We start from the raw sequence: 21,876 nt of genomic DNA on the forward strand, positions 1-21,876 counted from the left end.
TATAGACTTTCTTGATGATCGGAAATAAAATCTTTGAACTATGCACATACCTTCCTTCTTACATAATGTTAGGAGTAGTTCCTACCTAAACACAAGTTTGTTTTGTATCTGCAAATCATCAAATATGTTAACTTAACCCAAGAAGCAAATGTCCGAGCAAGTATTAGGAAAGAACTTTGACTTTGAATGAATAATGATACTTTGAATGAAAAATGATACTTTGAATGAATAGTGATACTTTGAATGAATAATGATAATGATGCATATATCTCGAGTTCTACAAACTTGTAATCTATCTTCCCACTGCTGCTTTCAACTCCAAGCAGAACTTCCCATTGATTGCAATAATCACACTTTAATGCAATATGTTCTACAGCATCTCTGACTTGTTTTACTTCAATTATAGTCTGAACTGCAAGCATTATAACCATTTTGGTGCCAAGAGTTGCATGACTTATAACCAACCAAATGAAATACATCCAGTAATGAATATAGAAATAATCTTTTTAATCCCTGGATGACAGTAAATGTTCCTCTTTTATGAATATGAAATTAAGTGAAAGGGGCTGTAATAAAGTTTTAAATATTCACAAGCCTACTGTTCATGAATTCATATAAATCTGAAACAAGGCAATGTAAAGGCTTCAGTGACTTAGTTGTTATCAAATAATGTTTTATCGTTATACCTGTCAGCACTCTCATTGCTCCATGGACAGTGTTAAGTTCACCACTAGTCAGTGCTTCCATCAAGATCTGGAAGAGCTGCGGCCATGCCTCAGGCCAGTCCCAATGGGCAATGGCTGATATAGCATAGGCTACACTGGTGCGAACCTTACTGATCGACTCCTTCAACCCAATTGGCAGCATTTGACGAATCTGTTGCTTTGCCTTGAATAAAATGTAATCAAGTTTTCATTACTTTATGACAATCCCATGTAGTTAACTTCAGTTACATTACAGACAAAATTCATCACTTCATGAACAGAAAAATTTCCAAACTCTTTCATATTTCTGATTTTGAATCATGTTCTTAAAAGTCCTCTTTTATGTCTGTAGGAGCTGCCAGTTTGGATATAAGTATTCAGAACCAATGCTCTGTGTTCATTTTTTGCAATGAAATTTGTTGAAACAACAGGAAAATCAAGCCATTTTACATTTTCTGGAGTCTCTGGAGTACGGAATTTCTCCGAGTGCTGGGACCAATGGGCTTCCACATACTGCTTCAACAACACAGAAGCCAGCTGTCTAATGGCCAGGGGACCTTGGGGATCAACTGTCAGCTGAGCCAAATGGACACCAAACTCTGTAAAGGAATATTTAAAATACATTTAGTATTGAATTAATTATCATCATTGAAAAATAATCAAAATAGTATCGGAGGTGACAAGGCTTTCTGGGTATGAATGAAATACCTGTAGCATGTGCATGCATGTAGGAGCGCATCTTCATTTAGCTCAGACGCCAACTATTGACAGGTAGTAATGACTCACAGTGCATACAATTTACAAAGCCTTGTCATCTCACCTGCTGTTTTGGATATTGTGGACATGGAAATGAATGTGGTTTTGTGATATTTACTGTCAGTTTTCTCCCCCAAAAAAAACTTGATAGACATAATACAAATGTACAGGATAACATACATGAAGGTAAGGAAATAATTACAGAGTAAAAACTTCAAATTTTACGATAAATTGAAAATCCTAATTGGACTCTAAATCATATCCATCAATGATGAATCTGTTAGTTTAAATGTATGTTAAGCATTGACCATAATATTTGCGCTGTAACTTTCACTTCTGCTTCTTTGTTCTGCAACAAACATGGGCCTAACACACATGACCACAGGTCACTTGACTATATTTGCTGTACTGGATTATGTATTTGCTTTCAAAACATCAGCTAACTTGCCAAATACAGATCTAGATCATGATCAGTCATTCAAGGTAAAATTTATATGATTCTTATATATTTTTATTTCACTTTGTTTTGAGTTTCACTTTGTTTTGAGTTTAACATGTGTTTATTTACAAACAGATTGGGCATGATTTAACTACATGTACAATGTATACGTTTCTCATAACATCGATTATAAGTTGAGTTTGCGTTCTGCATGTATTTATTCACTGTGCATGTTATGATCTATTGCCGAAAAGTAATATGGTACAGTGGAACTTCGTTAATTCGAACTCGGATAACTCGAATACCCCGCTTAACTCGAAGTACCTCGCCGGTCCCGGCCGAATTCTCTCTTTATCTTAGTAAAAAAAAACTCGGATAATTCGAATTCGGATAACTCGAAAAACTCGGATAATACGAAGTAAAAATTTGGTCCCAACAATAAAAATCCTACTTGAAATGTTCGAATAACTCGAAGTATAATTTTCGTCGATCGGTGGCAAACGCCGACATTTTTTAAGAGCTAAATTCCGTTTGTAATACTGAACATATCGGCACTACTAACCTACATGCTATTATAAGTGTTTCATAAATTCATAAAAGAAATTGTCGGTTGAATCTTATAACAACAAGTCTTGGTGATAAAAAGTACTGCTTTACTTACATCAGGTAATTTCCCAAGGCGGTCGCCGATATCAGTACACACGATAGTCAACAACTCATCTACCCGTTCGCTCAAGCGGAACTAATCTCTGACACACCGGTAGATCTACCCGGCTGATGTTTTTACAGGTGTAGAAATGACACAGTCACCGGCGCCTATTAAATCTTTAAACTGTTGAAACAATAGCGTAATTACTGCCGAGGTGTTCAGAGTACAACTGTAACGGTCCTGTCTATTAAATCGGATAAAACGTCAACTCAGTTACAGTAACATTTTATACGCACATGCGCAGCCGAACTTCCGGTGCTAATACACATGGAAATGGCGTGGTTATCAATAAAAAGTAAGTAGGCCGATCAAACAGTATTTTATATATGTCCAATAAAAGGTAATGGTTCTGTTACGTTTTGTATGCAATCTGTGTTAAACTTAAACGGTTATTTGTTTTGACATAAATAACTTGTTATTTTGTCGAATTCCGTTTTATCGTTTACCTTTTGCAAACATGACTTGCTCATCAGATCGTTATTGAAGTGACTAAGTGAAAGAAACTTTATCGTGACTGTATATCGGCAAAACTACACCAAATTACAAGTGACATAACGAAACATTACATATATATTTACATGTATTGACCAGTCTTTACACTGATCTGGTGAGCGACGGAGCGAAGTTATTATGATTATATAATGTTGACAAATATTGACCAAACTTTTCACCAAAAACGATAACTCGCTTAATTCGAACACTCGGATAACTCGAAGTTTTTTCGTGGTCCCGTCGACTTCGAGTTAACGAAGTTCCACTGTATATAATAATTTTTGATAACTTCATTTTACAGGGGGTAACTGGATGTACCAAGGGATAACAGAGACATCAGGAGGAGGGGTGATGGAAGGAGTCGACACATGGCAACAGTGACATCAAAAAAAAAAACAGAACAAAAAATAACATTCTTTTGTTTTACATAACATGTACAGTGAACAGTGAATTTTAATGCAACGTTGCATCCCGCCGTAACTGCAACATATTCCGGACGTTGTGCCCACTGGGGCAGCCCAGTAAATAGACAAAATATGTAATAACTTAAGTTATAATGAAACCGATAAATTTCACTTTTGCCATTATGTTATCCTTTATTAACATCAGTGAATAACAAATTTTGTATTACGACATGATGAAAGTGAGCAGTTTTATACTATCATTATCGTCCATGACTTGTGCAAGGCTTGTGTATGGTCGAGGCTGCACGTTTCGCGGCCCTGAGAAAGTGTCAACAGACGATCCCACGATGCAACAATGTTCATACAGGAGACATGTTTACAGAACACTAAAAACAATGTTTAATTATCTATATGTGATGACTCAAGTGTGTCAAAGCTATAGTGTTCTTTGAAATATATGTGTATTTCAGTGAACTATAGTAGTTATTACTATGTTAGTACAAAATTTCGGGGTTCGGGTACACAATTTCAAACCCGGGTCAGGATCAAAACCGACCTGTGACGGGTCACCCGGGTACTCGTTACAGCCCTATTTTGTATGAAAACGTTTCTATGCTTTTATCTTATAGTTTCCACTAAAAAATTTAAAAAAAAAACCCTCTCACTGTACCCAAATCCCTGCACATTTTTTCTTTTAAGAGCATTGGCAACGCCTCCCATTAGCCGTAATCGTCATTTTTTGACGGAGGCCGAATGACAAAAGAAGAAGAACCTCTTCACCTGCAGATGGTGTAGGCCATTGCACTGGGCAATATTTATATTCCTTAACACATTCATTGCAAATTGTATAACGGAAATTAATAACTACGGGGCATTTCGTCCATGGATTTTTTTTCCTCACCAATTATAATTTTGACATTCATCTGGGTCACAGGGTGTTGGTGTTGTTTTAAATGTCAGAATACTAACATTCCATGAATGTGCCCCCCCCCCCCCCCCCCAACCACCACACACACCGAAGCACAAAATGCCACAATGCGTGATAATAAAATAACTACCATGACACTCACTACGATATATTGGGACTATACAGTAATTGAGCCGACCATACCCAAAAATGAACACACGTGCAGCAGATATATATACTACATACGACTGTAATTGGAACTGTTCAGCCAGTATTACCTTCTGTAACCTCAAGGGCTTTGATTTGTTCTTCTCCAGAAGCCCGCACATTTTGTAATGGGGATAATATTGAGTTAAGACTTTCAACAAGAGCCTCTTTCAATGACCGGTTGTGATCACCTACTCCCGCCATTTTGAAAATGGACATTTGGCGGGAAAATTAATTAACATTTAATTCAACATAATTCGTCGTATTTGACAACATGATTTCAAGCTATATGAGGATATAAGTAATTTTATACATACTGTATAATGTTAATGATATAAAAAAGTCAAAAATTACAAGATTAGAAAATCAAAACATCGGAAATAAATGGCTAGCTTTGTGACAGGCTAAAATTTGGCCCCAATAAATTGTTCTCTAATTTGTCCGCGACAAAATTATCATAGATAACTTAAAAGTACTTCTGTCGTCGTAAATTAGTTTAACCATTTCATTAGATATATCTTATATGAAGCATTTTCACACAAGTGGGATAATTTTGTCATCTATATCAAAATGTATCTAGGAACAAATGCTGGGCAATTATTTGATCTGTCACATTGCCAACGACTTCCGGTTTACCGGCGAAGAAGAGGAAGCCGGCTGTTCTGTTTGTAAAAAATCCAGTATCATCGGGCTCGTTCCAAAATGGAAAAGCTCGTTTTATGCGTATTTATCGTCTCCGCGATTGCATCTGTTTGGTGCAAAGTCGGACAAGATTCTATTGATTCTGGGTTGGTCGTGAGTAAAGTTGATCGGAAAGTAGATGCAGCAACTCATCTTGTCAAAGTGTCGGCGTCACTCACAGTCGAAAATAATGGAAAATCGGCTGTAAAATCATTTTTATACGTCATTGACGACTCGTTGAAGGACCATTTATCGTTCTTTGGAGCCACGGTATGTTTTGTTTTGTGCGAAATATAATTTCCCTACAACTATTCCTAATATCGTCTGCACTTCACAGCAACCAATCGTAGGCCGACACGTCTCGTCGTCTGACAGTCAAAGCTTTCGTTTTCCCGTTACAATTTTAATATTTAATCGAACTGTTTCTGTATTTTTGTATGTTTCTCTTTGACAATAGAGCAAATGTTTAGAACTTTTGATTATTTTTTGCTGTATCACGAGAGTTTGGGTACAGTTTATGCAATATTTCTATACGTTTGCCTAGCTAGTTCATGATTTCAATCCCTGTTGTACAAACTCCATAACCACACTATACACATCTCTGATTATACCAAGTAGAACATAGCAAAAACATTAGGCTTAACACTACAAAATAACCAACAAATGGACAAACAACAACATTACAGCCAATACCTACGAAAGATATCTGCAAATATTTTAACCAGCGCCATGGGTACCGGTATAATCACCAGGATGGATGGCTCCCCATATTATCAAGAAGAAAAATATGTCCCTCGTTTTTCTAAAACACAACTTAAAAATGAAGTCTCCATAAATAAAAGAACATGCGTACAAAGTCGGGCTAATGCTTGAATTCTGCTCAGTGATCCATTTTGGAAACCAGTGCTTGCACTCCAAATACATTTTTAGATCAGAGAGCGATGTGTTCACTATGACGAAGGACAGGGAGTTATCCAGATACTTGCCGTTGTTAATGAATTATGACATGTCGTTTACTTTTACAAATCGTAATAATTTTCGTCTGATACCTTTGATGTCAAATCTGGCTTTTATTGACGGATGATTTAATTTTCAAATATACCGTCGACTTACTCTGCATGGGCCATCTAAAGCTTACAAATCACTCGATCAGCACACCTCATAATATGATATCATTACTGATCTGAGTCAATAAAGCGATTAGAAGCACCCACGGTCAGACTATAGCGACTAACAGCACTTCCACAACACCAGCTCAGTAACAGACATGATTAGCAAACTACAATTGCCAACACTGCAAAAACTCTGCTTTTACACAAGAATTATACTTCTACCCTCATGAATGCAAACAGGAAAACTGATACATATGACGCCTAAAAATATTTGTTCTTTCCACACACAAAAACCCAATGAAATCTCCTTCCCTTAATAGCTGTACAATGCACAGCAATACAGGACCTCATGGCACATTTATATACTGTATATATATACCAGGTATTAATCTAGAATTTAGTGGAAGCTACGGTACCCTTTTTGGACCATAGGGGAAAATCAGTTCTGAAAAGGGGGAATTTAAACATCACAAAGTTTCATTTTTTTTGCTTTAAAAACACATTTTCCAAGTTAAAACAGAAAATGGTTAATTAGGAAAGCAAATCTGGAGTATTTGGGAATATTATTGCCATACAAATGAGGGAAAATACAGTATTTCAGTGAATTTAAAAGAAGTCTGAGGGGGAAAAATCGAACAAAATCCTGAGGGGAAACAGTAGTAAAAAATGCCTAGATTGATCCCTGTATACCGTATATATACAGCCCTTGAAGCCCTCATCCTTGGCATCCAGTTGACCCAATTGACTTTTAGCAATTTCATCACTACAGCAACCTAGGCTACATAATTGAAAATCCAGAGATAAAAATCTGTTGAATTTGAATCCTGATATATTTATTGTGTACATTATTGTAGTTCGTGTAATTATGTAAATGTCTAATGATAAAGGTTGAAAGGCCTTTGTGTATAAAGGCATGTTTATAATTATATACTTACAAAAGAACACACCAGTATTTATTTCATGTTTATATACATATATATTCAGTTTGATCTGCTACAAACCACAAAACCGTTATGATGCAGTTAAAAAAAAAAAAAAAAAAATTGATAAAAAAAAAAAAGAAAGTTTGTTCCAAATAGGAAACAACAGTTAACATCATTGGCATTTTCCCCTACTGAGTGTACATACATGTATATGTAATAATAATAGTAGTGTTTGAAGTAATTTCCATTTTTAATTAATTATCAATTTATTCATTTTTTTTAATTTACTCATGATTTCATTTCAGCTATCGGATGATGATGAAAAATTGGTGGTTGCGCAAACATCTGTTGCGGGTCATACGTAAGTAGTTAATTAATATACTGAGATGAATCGGATCCAATCTTGATTTGTTTGTTAAAATAACGATATAATACACCTGCAATTCAGACTTCAGTATGTCAATTAGTGCTTATGGATAATTACTAAATGATAGGCAAGGGTTACTGGGAAATTATTTGTAATTCTGTGAATAAAAAAGTAAATTATACATATTTTGATTTCATTTATTTATATGTTTTACAAGTTTTTTTTTATTTCATTTTAGTGACAAGCAGTTTTGGAGAATCAACTTGCGCACTGATCTGGGGGTTGGAAAAATGGTGAAAGTTGATGTTGACACAGTGTTTGCTCATGCACTGCGCCCTTACCCCTTAGAAATTGCCCAGAGCGAGAAACAGCAAGTTGTTTTAGAAGGAAATGTCTACTTTTATTCTCCTTACGTCACAAAGAGCCAGACAACTGTTGTGACTGTGTCATCCACTGCTATTGAATCCTACAGCAAGTCTCCAAAGCCTGTGTCTGAGAGTGACAAAACCATAACATATGGACCATATGAGAAGCGTGAACCTTTCACCCAGGTATGAAATACTTGAGAGAAGTCCAAATTGTTTTGCTTGCAACGGAAAACAAATCTTGTTGGCTAGCAAAAGAGATCTTTTTCTCTTTTGAAGCTTTTTTATAGGTCAGTGGAATAATGTCCTTTTAAAATGCAGGTTGTAAGGTTGATTAAATTTCAAAAAGCAGATATCAGTGATTGTTATAAAAAAAATAAGACATCATACAATATGAGTACCCGAGTACCTGAATATGGGTTGGGTTTGAGTAATCCTCCATTGTCAACAGTCAAAAATGGGTGGGGTGGGATGCAATATCTCGGGTCATCTATTGCAAATAATTTGCATGAAAATATCCAACAACTACAATGATAAAAACAGAAATTTAAACATTTTGCACTTGCCTTGTTCATGTGACCTGATGAGATCTTGCATATTGTATTGAATAGTGGAAAACATGCACTGAAGTGTGGACCCGAAGGCTGGTTAGCTTTCTTTCCCCAATTTCAAGTTCTCATGTTTATCGGCCGATGTAAGATTTTTAAAAGGCCGATAATTATATAAAACATCAGAAACTTGGGATTAATAGAGGTAGTGGGTACTCAAACATATAGTGAATCCCATTGTCCAGACTCAAATGTCCATATCACTTCAAAAATTATATATACTAAAACAAAACAATTCAGGTTAATCAAAGATTAAACAAAAATTAATGGCATTTGATTATAATATGCCAAAAAAATCTTGTATTTCATAGGTTGAGGACAGTATTTTAAAGCAGAATTTCTTAATGCCATTGTTTTATTGTTTTGTTTTTTTCAATGTAGGCCGAGTTGAAAGTACACTTCGAGAGCAGTTCACCTTTCCTTGCTGTTACAAGCATGGAACGTATCATCGAGGTATCCCATTGGGGTAATATTGCTATTGAGGAGCACATTGACTTGCGTCATTCTGGTGCCAAACTGAAGGGACCTTTCTCTCGCTATGATTACCAACGAAGTCAGGATGGTGTTTCCTCTGTGAAATCATTCAAGGTATATACGGAGGAAATTCACAATTTTATGCGAACTTGTCAGCATTATATAATTTTTGTGCTTAAGCAAATAACGTTAGTATGAATTAAAAAAATGAACTGCATTTAAAATAATGGAAATCATGTACTGTTTTATCATTATTTTAACATTTTCTAGACTGTTTTACCTGCTGCTGCCAAAGATGTGTACTACAGGGATGAAATTGGCAACATTTCAACCAGCAACCTGAAGGAGCTTGATGACATGGTGGAACTGGAACTAAGACCCCGCTTTCCTTTGTTTGGAGGATGGAAAACACATTACTACATTGGTTATAATGTACCAAGCTACCAATATCTTTTCAATGAAGGTAGGTAAAACTCTGTCGTGTTCCTGTGATGTGGAATGCTTCAGTGAAAATGTATTTATGAATTATACATGTTCTGTATCAAATTATAAGTTGTATTGAATAAGTTAATTATTAGTCCCCTGCTGGTGAATCCAGGGGCACCATCTGTGTTGTACATAATGCCAAAGTTTGTTAGTGCTCGTATGGCTTCATTCTGTGAGAGATTTTAATGGAACTTCTCACAAGGATAATGGACCAAAATATCTTGGGATAAGTTGAGTTGCAAGTCTTTTTGGGTAAAGATGACTTACTGTTCTTAGTAGGGGCGGGTATGGATCATTTATTGCTAAAGCAATACTAGGTATGCTTGTTTATTTAAAATATCAAAATATCATAGTTAATAGAAAGATTTTTCGAAGTTTACTATTAAAACTAATAATACAAAATACTTATTTAGTAGAACTTGATAACCTTGCGCTTCCGTCAATGTTTTCAGGTGACCAGTATGCTTTGAAGATGCGCTTTGTTGACCATGTATTTGACGACCTCCTTGTGGACCAGATAACAGTTAAGATCATCCTTCCTGAGGGTTCAAAGTAAGTTGTGATGGATGAGATGGACTTCATCTTTACATTGATCTTGTTTGAAATCTGTTGGTGTCAGTAATTGCTGAAATCTAAATTTTCCAATATTGCATGCAAAAGTCGGGAATTGATTAGAACAAAAATCCATATCTATTTTGCAAAAGATTAATTCCTTCTCTTTCCTGAATCCTGTGTAAGTAATCAAGATGATCAAAATGACTTATATCAATAAGTATTGAATGAGACAGCTCAATCTTACTGAATCTTCTAGCAGTGTACAAATATGCTGTTTATTACTGTATAATAGATATTTTGAAACACTGCACTTTGTTTTCTTAAAACTCATCAGGAACATGATGCTGAGCACTCCATATGATGTTGTGAGGGGAGATAACCAATTACACTACACTTACCTTGATACCATGGGGCGACCCGTGATTGTGGCATACAAAAGTAACCTTGTAGAGCAGCACATCCAAGACTTTGAGGTGAGTTTTCACAGAAGAAAAAATCCCAGTGTTTGATGTGAACAATTTGTGAACAATTTTCAGAGATGATGAATGTAACTTTGTTGATGCAATGAATCTGATGTTCAGAACACTTTTAAGTATCAAATTAATTTCTGCAAACTTCCAAAAAATCCCCAAAATTTCCAATGAAGGTTTTTATCTCTTTTTAAAGCAGTAGATTGTTCAGATAATCATAGTTTGCAAACCTCTATTTGCTGCTAATCAAATTCATTTGTAACTTGGATATTAAACTATTATAACATGAAAATTATCAAGAATATTTGATGACAGCAGGCATGAAAAATGATGAATGATTAGTCTAAAAAAAATTATCTTCATTTTTTTGTAGCTAAGGTATACCTTCAAGAGAATTATGCTGCTTCAGGAACCACTGTTAGTTGTTGGTGCTTTCTATCTCTTGTTCCTCATCGTCATCATTTATGTTAGGTTGGACTTCTCCATTACAAAGGTATGTTTTTTACATAAATAAAGAACACTCTTTAAAACATGTTCTCCATTACAAAGGTATGTTTTTTAAAATAGATAAAGAACACTCTTTAAGACAGGTACTATTCAGTGAACATAACAATGGTGTTGTTTTGAATAGAGTTTGTCTGAAGACATGCTAGTGATCGGTTGACCAGACTGGAATAATCAAGTGCTGACCATATAGATGTACCATTCTTTAATCTTTTCATATGGCTATATGAAGGGATTTTTAGAAATAATGAATGATGTGAAAATCTACCATCTTCATTCAGGGCTTGTATGAATTTGGATTATAAATAATTTAACAAGTTAATGCTATTTGACCTGTTGCACTAATGTATGACAATGAAAAGCTGCAACTCAGAAAATGATACCTTGATTAAATAGGAAAGTGTTATTTCCTAGGATGAAGCTAAGGAGAGTAAGATGCGAGTGGCTAGCCTGGTGGAGGATGTCCAGAGTGCCCAGGACAAGCGAAGTGCCCTCTATCAGAGCTATGATGATGCTATTAACAAGTTCAAGAGTACTAAAGAAGCCCCCAACTTTGCTACAAGCAGAAAGAAAATAGATGGAGACTACCGTCAACTCACTCAGCAGATACAAGGGTTGCAGGGTCAGCTCAAGACCGAGGGGTCAGATCTAGCTGATAAGGTACTCCATCATATTCTTCTAGTCTGTAGGTTTTTTTTTTTGAGATGATTATGGCGCGGCGTCCGTCGTCCGTCCGTCCGTCAACATTTGCTTCAAATCGCTACTAGTAAAAAAGTTCTTATTGGATTTTGACCAAATTTGGCCAGAAACATCCTTGGCAGAATGGGAACAGATTTTGCATAAATGGTGACTCTGACCCCCGAGGGGCCAAAGGGGCGGGGCCCAATAGGGGAAATAGAGGTAATTCCTTTAAATCGCTACTAGTCATAAAGTTATCAATGGATTTAACCCAATTTGGTCAGAAACATCCTTGGGGAAAGGGGAACAGATTGTGCATAAATGGTGACTCTGACCCTAAAGGGGCCAAAGGGGCGGGGCCAAATATGGGAAATAGAGGTAATTCCTTTAAATCGCTACTAGTCATAAAGTTATGAATGGATTTGAACCCAATTTGGTCAGAAACATCCTTGGGGAAAGGGGAACAGATTTTGCATAAATGGTAACTTTGGCCTGGCGGGGCCAAATATGGGAAATAGAGGTAATTCCTCTAAATCCCTACTAGTCATAAAGTTATGAATGGATTTGAACCCAATTTGGTCAGAAACATACTTGGGGGAAGGGAAAGAGATTTTGCATAAATGGTGCCTCTGACCCCGGAGGGGCCAAAAGGGCGGGGCCCAGTGGGGGAAATAGAGGTAATTCCTTTGAATTGCTATTAGTCATAAAGTTATGAATGGATTTGAACCAAATTTGGTCAGAAACATCCTTGGGAGAAGGGGAACAGATTTTGCATAAATGGTGGCTCTGACCCTAGAGGGGCCAAAGGTGTGGGGCCCAATAGGGGAAATAGAGGTAATTCCTTTAAATTGCTACTAGTCATAAAGTTATGAATGTATTTGAACCCAATTTGATCAGAAACATCCTTGGGGGAAGGGGAACAGATTTTGCATAAACGGTGACTCTGACCCTAAAGGGGCCAAAAGGGCGGGGCCCAGTGGGGGAAATAGAGGTAATTCCTTTGAATCGCTACTAGTCATAAAGTTATGAATGGATTTGAACCCAATTTGGTCAGAAACAGGGGAACAGATTTTGCATAAATGGTGACTCTGACCCCCGAAGGGCCAAAGGGGCTGGGCCCAATAGGTGAAATAGAGGTAATTCCTTTAAATCGCTACTAGTCATAAAGTGATGAATGCATGTTCTATAAACAATTCTTGAGGTCTTTCAGACCTTAGAGAGTCTGGACTTCATTAATCTCTATAGCAGTTCGGATTCCCACACTATAACTATATATAGCATTGTTAGAGTTTTACAAATAAAACAAATTGAATATGAACATTATTTCGACATTTGGTCTGATCCAACCAGGTGAGCGATACAGGCCCCATGGGCCTCTTGTTAATGAAATCAATATATATTGCATCACTGAAACTTGTCAGTTGACTTAATTGATGTTATGTAGCATTGGAGCTTTCTTTTCTTCTCCATGTGATTGAGAGGAGTCATTTTTAACAATTAATCTAGCACGATGGAATGTCTAAAATGCCCTACACATACCAGGATAGGTTCAAATAATTGAGACTGTTACAAATTCTCTAGGAATGAATATTCAATGTAATAAGAAATAATCACATTTGTTGAATTAGAGGGCATGGAATCAATAAATGACTATTTTTGATCCCAACTTATAGTTGTGATTTCTACATCATCACATGTGACATGCCCTACACTATGGTCGATCTTTGTCACATACAAAATTTTAAGATCACATTATGATCTGTACAAATATTTGTTTCATTCCAGGTCGCTGAGCTTCAAAAACTTGACAGCCAGTACAAGGAGCAGATACAGCAGGCCATCAATGCTGCTGAAAAGCTTGTGCAAGGCAAGATGAGTAAGCAAGTCTACATAGATTCAGAAAAAGTTAACACCACTAAACGCGAGGATCTCTATAATAAAATGGAAAGTCTAAGAAATGGGCTTTAAATTGTTTGCCCAGTTGTATGTGCTAATCATTTCCAGTATTGGCATTTATAGTACACTAAAAGTGTCGTAGAATAACATATTTAAATGTTTGATGTACATCTTCATCCAATCTCAATCTGTACATTATTTACTGAAATAAAACATTGTATTTTTAGTAGGTCTTGTTTTATATTTTTCAGCAGGTTTACAGATATCAATTAAATTGTTGTTGAAGTTACAGAGAAGTTACCTTTTTCTTATAGATATACACTTTGTATATATATTTTTTAAAGTTTTAATGTTATCCAGATTTTTTTAAACACATGAAATGACAAAACATGAAAGACATGTCTGAAGATATGGCAGAAAATGGTTAACAAACAGAACACTAATCCTACACCAAACTTCATAAGTGCTACATACTTGCTGTACATCATAGACTTTCTGGGATCTAATTTTAACCTTGGATGTAAAAACTTACAAAGATACTTGACAATACTATTTTACATATGTATGTACATGTAAGATTCGATGAGTCAAATGTTTCATTCCAAATAGTGTTTGAATTGACCTCTGAAAGAAAAATGGTACGTAATGTAGCACATTTTGAATACTGATAAAATTTTATTGACCTACACTCAGTAAGAAGTTATATCAAAAACAATCAATTTCACCTTTAACTTGTGGTAAATGTAATTTTGACCATAGGAATGCAACAAGAGGCCTTTTTTTTTTATTGTCTTGCATCGCTCACCTTTTATTTACTACTTTAATGATTCAAGGCCTTCCAGTTAATCACAAGAAGGTTCTATGACTAGTGTACTTACAAAGTTGACTCCTGTAATGATAAGTATTGGTCAAGGTCATTTTTTTTTCACAAGTTATGCTGGATTTTCCATGAATCAATTAAGTAAACATGATTTAGGTATAAAACAAAAGAATAGAACTTTTGGCGTCATACCGGGACCTGGAGAGCTAAATATTACATTTCTAGGTCTTTTAATTAGAATATGTTTAGTATTTCAAAAAATTTGGTCCTGTGACTGGTAATTTGGTCAAAAACATTTCTTTTCGCCAAATTTTTCGGGTATCATCCCAGGAATCTTATCTGCCAAATATCTTGATTCTATGTGGGTTTTTTTTATTTATTTATTTAGAAGTCTTTTAAGTGTTTCAACAAATTTGACACGCACGTCCTTGAATGCAGATGAAGAATATGAAAATGTGTTGTGCTTGATCCAAGGAACCTATCAGTCAAATATCTTGATTCTATTCTGTTAGGTCATTCATTAGAAATCATTTTTCAGTGTTTTAACAAATTTAACCCATGTGACCTTGAATATGGGTCGGTCATTTCTTTTTTGCAAACTTTATCAGGAACTTACCGGGCAAATATCTTGATTAGGGCTTCTGGTTATTGAAAAGTCATTTAAGTGTTTCAACATATTTGACATCAGTGACCTTGAGTATGGGTCAAGGTAATTTCATTTCACAAAGTATGTCGGTATTCATTCTGTTTGAGGAATACATGAACCAGTAATCAGGAGTTTAAATAAAGCAGTCTGCAACTCATAAAACACAAGTTGATATCATGATTATATAAAACTTACAAGTTTCGAAGAAATCAGAAGAAAAATGTTGAATATCAAGACAAAAATAAAACATAAACAAATGAAGGAGAATAACTCGAGTACTGGAATACACAAAGGGCAAGAACTTTTGCAAAACAAGTCGAATCAGAAAACAACTATAAATCATTGTTATAAAGCCTACCAAGTTTTAAAAAAATCGGCGGAAAAATGTACAATTTATACTAGATCTCCTAAAAATGAAAGGTTATGCCGATTAGCCAGATGATGCCATACCATAGTTCTCTCCCTCAGGCGTATAAACAAGAGGCCCATGGGGCCTGTATCGCTCACCTGGTTGGATTTGACCAAATGTCAAAATAATGTTCATGTTCAATTCCTTTTGTTTGTTAACCTCAAACAATGCTATTTATGGTTATAGTGTGGGGATCCCAACTGCTTTAAAGAAATAATGAAGTCCAGACTCTCTGAGTTTACAACATGCATTTATAACTTTATGACTAGTAGTGATTTAAAGGAATTACCTCTATTTCCTATATGGGGCCCCGCCCCTTTTGCCCCTCGGGGGTCAGCGTCACCATTTATGCAAAATCTGTTCCCCTTCCCCCAAGAATGTTTCTTACCAAATTGGGTTCAAATCCATTCATAACTTTATGACTAGTAGCGATTTGAAGGAATTACCTCTATTTCCCCATTAGGCCCCGCCCCTTTGGCCCCTTGGGGGTCAGAGTCACCATTTATGCAAAATCTGCTCCCCTTCCCCAAAAGATGTTTCTTATTAAATTGGGTTCAAATCCATTCATAACTTTATGACTAGTAGCGATTTAAAGGAATTACCTCTATTTCCCATATGGGGCCCCGCCTCTTTGGCCCCTCGGGGGGTCAGAGTCACCATTTATGCAAAATCTGTTCCCCTTCACATAAGAATGTTTCTGACCAATTTGCGTATAAATCCATTCATAACTTTATGACTAGTAGCGATTTGAAGGAATTACCTCTATTTCCCCATTAGGCCCTGCCCCTTTGGCCCCTTGGGGTCAGAGTCACCATTTATGCAAAATCTGTTCCCCTTTCCTAAAGGATGTTTCTGACCAAATTTGGTTCAAATCCATTCATAACTTTATGACTAGTAGCGATTTGAAGGAATTACCTCTATTTCCCCATTAGGCCCCGCCCCTTTGGCCCCTTGGGGGTCAGAGTCACCATTTATGCAAAATCTGTTCCCCTTCCCCCAATGATGTTTTTGACCAAATTCGGTTCAAATCTTTTCATAATTTTATGACAAGTAGCGATTTAAAGATATTACCTCTGTTTCCCCATTAGGCCCCGCCCCTTTGGTCCTTTGGGGGTCAGAGTAACCATTTATGCAAAATCTGTTCCCCTTCACATAAGAATGTTTCTGACCAAATTGGGTTCAAATCCATTCATACCTTTATGACTAGTAGCGATTTGAAGGAATTACTTCTATTTCCCCATTAGGCCCCGCCCCTTTGGCCCCTTGGGGGTCAGAGTCACCATTTATGCAAAATCTGTTCCCCTTCCCCAAAGGATGTTTCTTACTAAATTGGGTTCAAATCCATTCATAACTTTATGACTAGTAGCGATTTAAAGGAATTACCTCTATTTCCCCATTAGGCCCCGCCCCTTTGGCCCCTTGGGGGTCAGAGTCACCATTTATGCAAAATCTATTCCCCATCCCCAAAGGATGTTTCTGACCAAATTGGGTTCAAATCCATTCATAACTTTATGACAAGTAGCGATTTAAAGGAATTGCCTCAATTTCCCCTATTGGGCCCCGCCCCTCAGGCCCCTTGGGGGTCAGAGTCACCATTTATGCAAAATCTGTTCCCCTTCCCAAAAGGATGTTTCTGACCAAATTGGGTTCAAATCCATTCATAACTTTATGACTAGTAGCGATTTAAAGGAATTACCTCTATTTCCCCATTAGGCCCCGCCCCTTTGGCCCCTTGGGGGTCAGAGTAACCATTTATGCAAAATCTAAAAATGGTATATGAAATCACCTTTCCATCCTTCATACATTCATCAATTTCAAACTACCGACCATCAACAAGTCGGACAGTATGGAGCATACAACTTTTGCCCTTTATGCAACTTTTACCTGGGAATATCAACCTGAAAGTACATATGTGTATAGATGTTATCATTAACCTATCTTCAGTATGAACTTGGCAATACAGCTAGTCAGTGCCTCAGTCATACATATTGCATGTACCTGGCAAATCTATGAAATTTCCTTGACCAATCTTGCTGAAGTTATGGCCAGGACCAGAATCCTAAGTCTGGGATAAATAATCTATTGATTAAGGATGAGAATTGAAGGCTCTTTGAATGTTGGTTAGATTACCTTGAAATATGGGGAAGTGTCCATTTTGATGGTGAAGCGAGTTGTTTTGGTGATACAGTTTTTTCAATATCAACATTTTAACCCACCATGATGATGGTGGGCTATTAAAATTGCCCTGCATCCGTGGTCAGGCTGTCCGTTCTCTGTAAACAATTCTTGTAATCCCTATATCTCAGAAAGCACAGAAGGGATCTTTCTCAAATTTCATATGTAGATTTCCCAGCATTTTGGGACAATTGGAAAACAACATGGCCAACAGGTGGCCATCTTGGATTTTGACAGTTGGAAGTTTGGTATCGCTATTTCTCAGAAAGTACTGTAGGGATCTTTCTTAAATTTCGTATGCAAGTTCCCCTTGATCTCTAGCTGTGCATATTGCATTTTGGGACAGATCGGAAAGCAACGTGGCCAACAGGTAGCCATCTTATATTTTGACAATTGAAGACTTTTTTGCTATTTCTCAGAAAGTACTAGAGGGATCTTTCTCAAATTTCATGTGGCCATCTTGGATTTTGACAACTGAAGTTTATTACTGCCAGTTTTTAAATTTCATATATTAAAAGGTTCCCCTTGATCCCTGGTTCTGCATATTCCTGTATAGGACCAACCTGACAGCAACATGGCAAACAGGCAGCCATCTTGGATTTTGACAATTGAAACTTCATTAACAGTTTTTAGTACTAAATGGCTATTATGAGTCTTTCTCAAATTTGAATGTAGAGGTTCCACTTGGTCTCAAGTTGTACATGCAAGTCTGATTGGAAGAACTAAATGGATGATGAAGAGTATAGCCATCTTGGATTTTGACACTTGCAGGTTGTTTCTGCTATATTTGTTTGTTTGTTTGTTTATGTTTTACGGCCCATCGACAACTAGGGTCATTTAGGGCCAAACAATATACTAACATGTTTTATTTTTAAAGTTAAAATCAGATAAAATTTGTCATTTTTAAAAGCATCCGTATTGTATATTTAGATCATTATGATAAAAAAGTTGGTTAAAAATGGTAAAATATGTATATATACGAATAGATTATGTGAACTTTGTTATATAGATAGAACGTCAAAGACAGTAACGTAAAAGACATCAAAGTCTATAAAATAGATCGATTTCTTTTAAGTAGCTAGATATTGTTTTCGAATCCACGGAACTGAAAAGGGTTTTCATATCCGGGACTCGAAAGTATTCATCACGAATGTGCTTGAAATCAGAACATTCTATTAAAAAATGCTCCACTGTGAATTGAGCATCACATGCAAACACACCGGTGGATCCTCTCATTTCAAAAGGAACGAATGAGTAGGATATGTGTGCCCGGTACGGAGCCGAGAGAGGACTATTTCCTCTCTATGATCCTTCCGACTTGGTTTTGATGTTTTAAGTTTTGGTTGTACTTTAAAAAGTTTGTTGCTCGTCTCAAGAGACCAGCGTTGCTGCCATTTACTCTGAATGGCAGAACTAATTACAGGTTTGAAATCTGTATATGGTATTTTAATATTTGTTTGTTGCAGATTTAGAGCAAGTTTTGCTTGGCGGTCAACAAGTTCGTTGCCTTTAATTCCAACATGGCTCGGAATCCAAAGTAATGTTATTATGCATTTTTTTAAGATACGAGATATTCGTAAAACAAGGTTTTGTATGAGTATATTCTTTGGATCTCGTGATTGTAAATTCTGAAGGACAGATAGAGAGTCGGAACAAATTATTGCCTTTCTAATGCGTTGTTCTTCGATATGGCTATATAATGTTATATAAAGTTATTAAATGCTTTGAAGGAAGAGTGAAAGAATAGAAAAGATCAGTGTTTCATATGACTGATATGGATCATTCAATGGTGGGCGCCAAGATCCCTCTGGTTGGTTTTGTTGCTGGTGTTGGCTTTGGTAAATCAGTGATCGGTCTGTGTTGTAGGTTGTTTTCTAGACTAAAACAAAGGTGTTAAGCATGCTGGTTTACCAAGATGAATTATAACAGTTGATTATTATGTCATACTCAATCTTTGGTGGACAAGTGTGCTTAACATCTCTGACACGCACCAATCACACAGGCATCACAGAAGAGCGACAACCAAATTCAAATCCAGCCAATTAACAGTATGGTGACCTCAATATTCTTCTGATGTACATCCAATGATCCAACCAGTCTTCTAGTTTTATCCACAAGGTGACCGAGCAGGCGTGAAAAGAATGAAACTGAACATAACCCCTGGATTATCAAGGATATCACTCAGGTTGAGTTTTACAAGAGTATTACTTTTGCTACCAATTAAAGTCCTTTGAGCTGATCAACTTACGACATGGTTTTACTAAAGCAATGTGTTGAAGCACTGCTCCCATTAATATGTTACCACAATTATAAAATGTCAAAGGTTCCAATGTGTCAATGACAGACCACTGTTAAAGCCTGGAATGATCCCAAAAAAGTAACTGAAGTGGTTTAGAATCGTCCTTCCTTATCAAAGAACTTTGAGATGATCGTGTCCTGGCACCTGCATGGTGGATTAACTTTATGCAGTCTCCATGATAACTTGCAATCAGCCTGTCGTACAAGGCCCTTCTTCCAATATATACATTCATATTTTTTTTTACATTGTGTTACACTATAAAGATTATTTTGGATGTTATGTTAAGTCAATGAAAACAACAAGAGGCCCAGAGGACCTGCATCACTCACCTGGATATTTCAGTAAGTAGGGTAAAATTTAAGTTGGGTGTCACATCCTTCATTTAATTCTCAAGACCAAATTTCATCAAAATCCACAAAATCCATGAAGTTTTTCATGACTAGTAGCGTTTTTAAAATATTTACCCTTTGGGCCAGGCGAACTAAGAAAACATTAATAATGATATTATTATGAAGGGCAATATTACTCTTCAGTTATTGTTGAATAATTTGCCTTTTTCAAACTTGTCTGAGATCTTGTTGATATATGGCAGCATGCAAAGTTTTATCAAATTTGGTCAATATTTACTCGAGTTAGCGTGTTCACAAGGTCCAATAATAATATTATTACAAAGGGCAATAACTCTGAAGGTTGCAGTCGAATAATTTCCATTTTCGAACTCACACAATATCTTGTCGATATATGGCTGCATACAAAGTTTCATCAAATCTGGTTGATATTTACTCGTGAATTGTTGATGGACGGACAGATGCCACGGTATGGCATAAGCTCACCTTGGTTCTTTGTACCAGGTAAGCTAAAAAACAAAGTCTCCCCTTCTGCAAGCAATGAAAATTTTGCAAAAATGAAGGTCGCAGTGACAGCACCTGGTGGTGCACACATGTTGGAAGTTTCATCAAGATATCTTGAGGTTAAAGAGTTATGCTACAAACACGATTATTGAAAACTTTGCACTCACTAATCTGGAATTGGTCAGTTACCTGCTTATAGTACACTGCAAAGCATTGTTCAAGACTTCTATCAAACAGAAATATATTGAACTGCATAGCAGACAAACATGCATTTATGAAGTTAGGACATTTTACCTCCTTTGAGCTAAGAGTCAAAGTGGCCTACAGCACACTGCTTGAGGATGATGCATGTTTTCAGTTTCATCAAGGACAAGATTGTATTGAAAATTTTGAACTAAACTGACTTTTGACCTTAAAATGAAGCGACACAGCACCCTGTGAGTCATGTAAATGTTTCAAGCTTTATCATGATATATAATTAAAAGTGTTGCCTTAAACAATATGGTATTATCAAACAACAGGGATATTAGTCTAGTCATTCTGGCAAAAAAATCGCCAAACCACAAACAAATAGCAACAGAAAGTATCTTTGCATTTTTGTCACCTTTGATATGTTCTGTACAACATAAAAAAAATCTAAAAAAATCTAATGTGGGGAAAATATTTTTTTTTACTCATTTATGAAATGACCCTTACAAAGAAATATTGAATCATATTGATAGGGGTAATGAAACTAAATTCGTTGTATTTTGTTTTCTAATCAATATTGTAATTCATTATAATCTATAACACAATAGTTAAATAAAGCATAAGGTTTAAGCTATAAAACATGAAAGTATGTAATAAGGTCAAGGTCACGTGAAGGTCAAAGTTCAAAAAAGAAAATTGATACTGCTCATTTTATCTCAATCTATTGGGAAAAAATAAGAATGCCACATT

General features: G+C 36.2%; 2 protein-coding genes across 3 annotated transcripts in view; one reads left to right on the forward strand and one right to left on the reverse strand.

Annotated features, from left to right (window-relative positions):
- Window positions 1–4,846, reverse strand: part of LOC117331671 (importin-9-like) — a 32,363-nt gene extending 27,517 nt beyond the window's left edge. The window contains exons 1-3 of one of the 2 annotated variants that reach the window (XM_033890502.1): window positions 4,690–4,846; window positions 1,155–1,303; window positions 687–888 (exon numbers count right to left, since the gene is read on the reverse strand). In XM_033890502.1, the coding sequence (XP_033746393.1) occupies window positions 687–888; window positions 1,155–1,303; window positions 4,690–4,837 (499 nt within the window). In that variant the 5' untranslated portion in view covers window positions 4,838–4,846. The remainder of the gene's footprint in view (window positions 1–686; window positions 889–1,154; window positions 1,304–4,689) is intronic. The other variant, XM_033890501.1, reaches the window with a different exon arrangement.
- A 380-nt stretch (window positions 4,847–5,226) lies between these two features.
- Window positions 5,227–13,963, forward strand: LOC117331672 (dolichyl-diphosphooligosaccharide--protein glycosyltransferase subunit 1-like). The gene is made up of 10 exons (XM_033890503.1): window positions 5,227–5,569; window positions 7,640–7,695; window positions 7,940–8,252; window positions 9,056–9,262; window positions 9,419–9,611; window positions 10,087–10,186; window positions 10,524–10,662; window positions 11,033–11,152; window positions 11,578–11,823; window positions 13,627–13,963. Exons 1-10 carry the CDS (start codon window positions 5,321–5,323, stop codon window positions 13,807–13,809), a joined length of 1,806 nt encoding a protein of 601 aa, XP_033746394.1. The 5' UTR covers window positions 5,227–5,320; the 3' UTR covers window positions 13,810–13,963.
- The last annotated feature ends 7,913 nt before the right edge of the window (window positions 13,964–21,876 follow it).

This window comes from Pecten maximus, chromosome 7, assembly GCF_902652985.1.
Source record: "Pecten maximus chromosome 7, xPecMax1.1, whole genome shotgun sequence".
In the NCBI taxonomy this organism is placed as follows: Eukaryota; Metazoa; Mollusca; class Bivalvia; order Pectinida; family Pectinidae; genus Pecten; species Pecten maximus.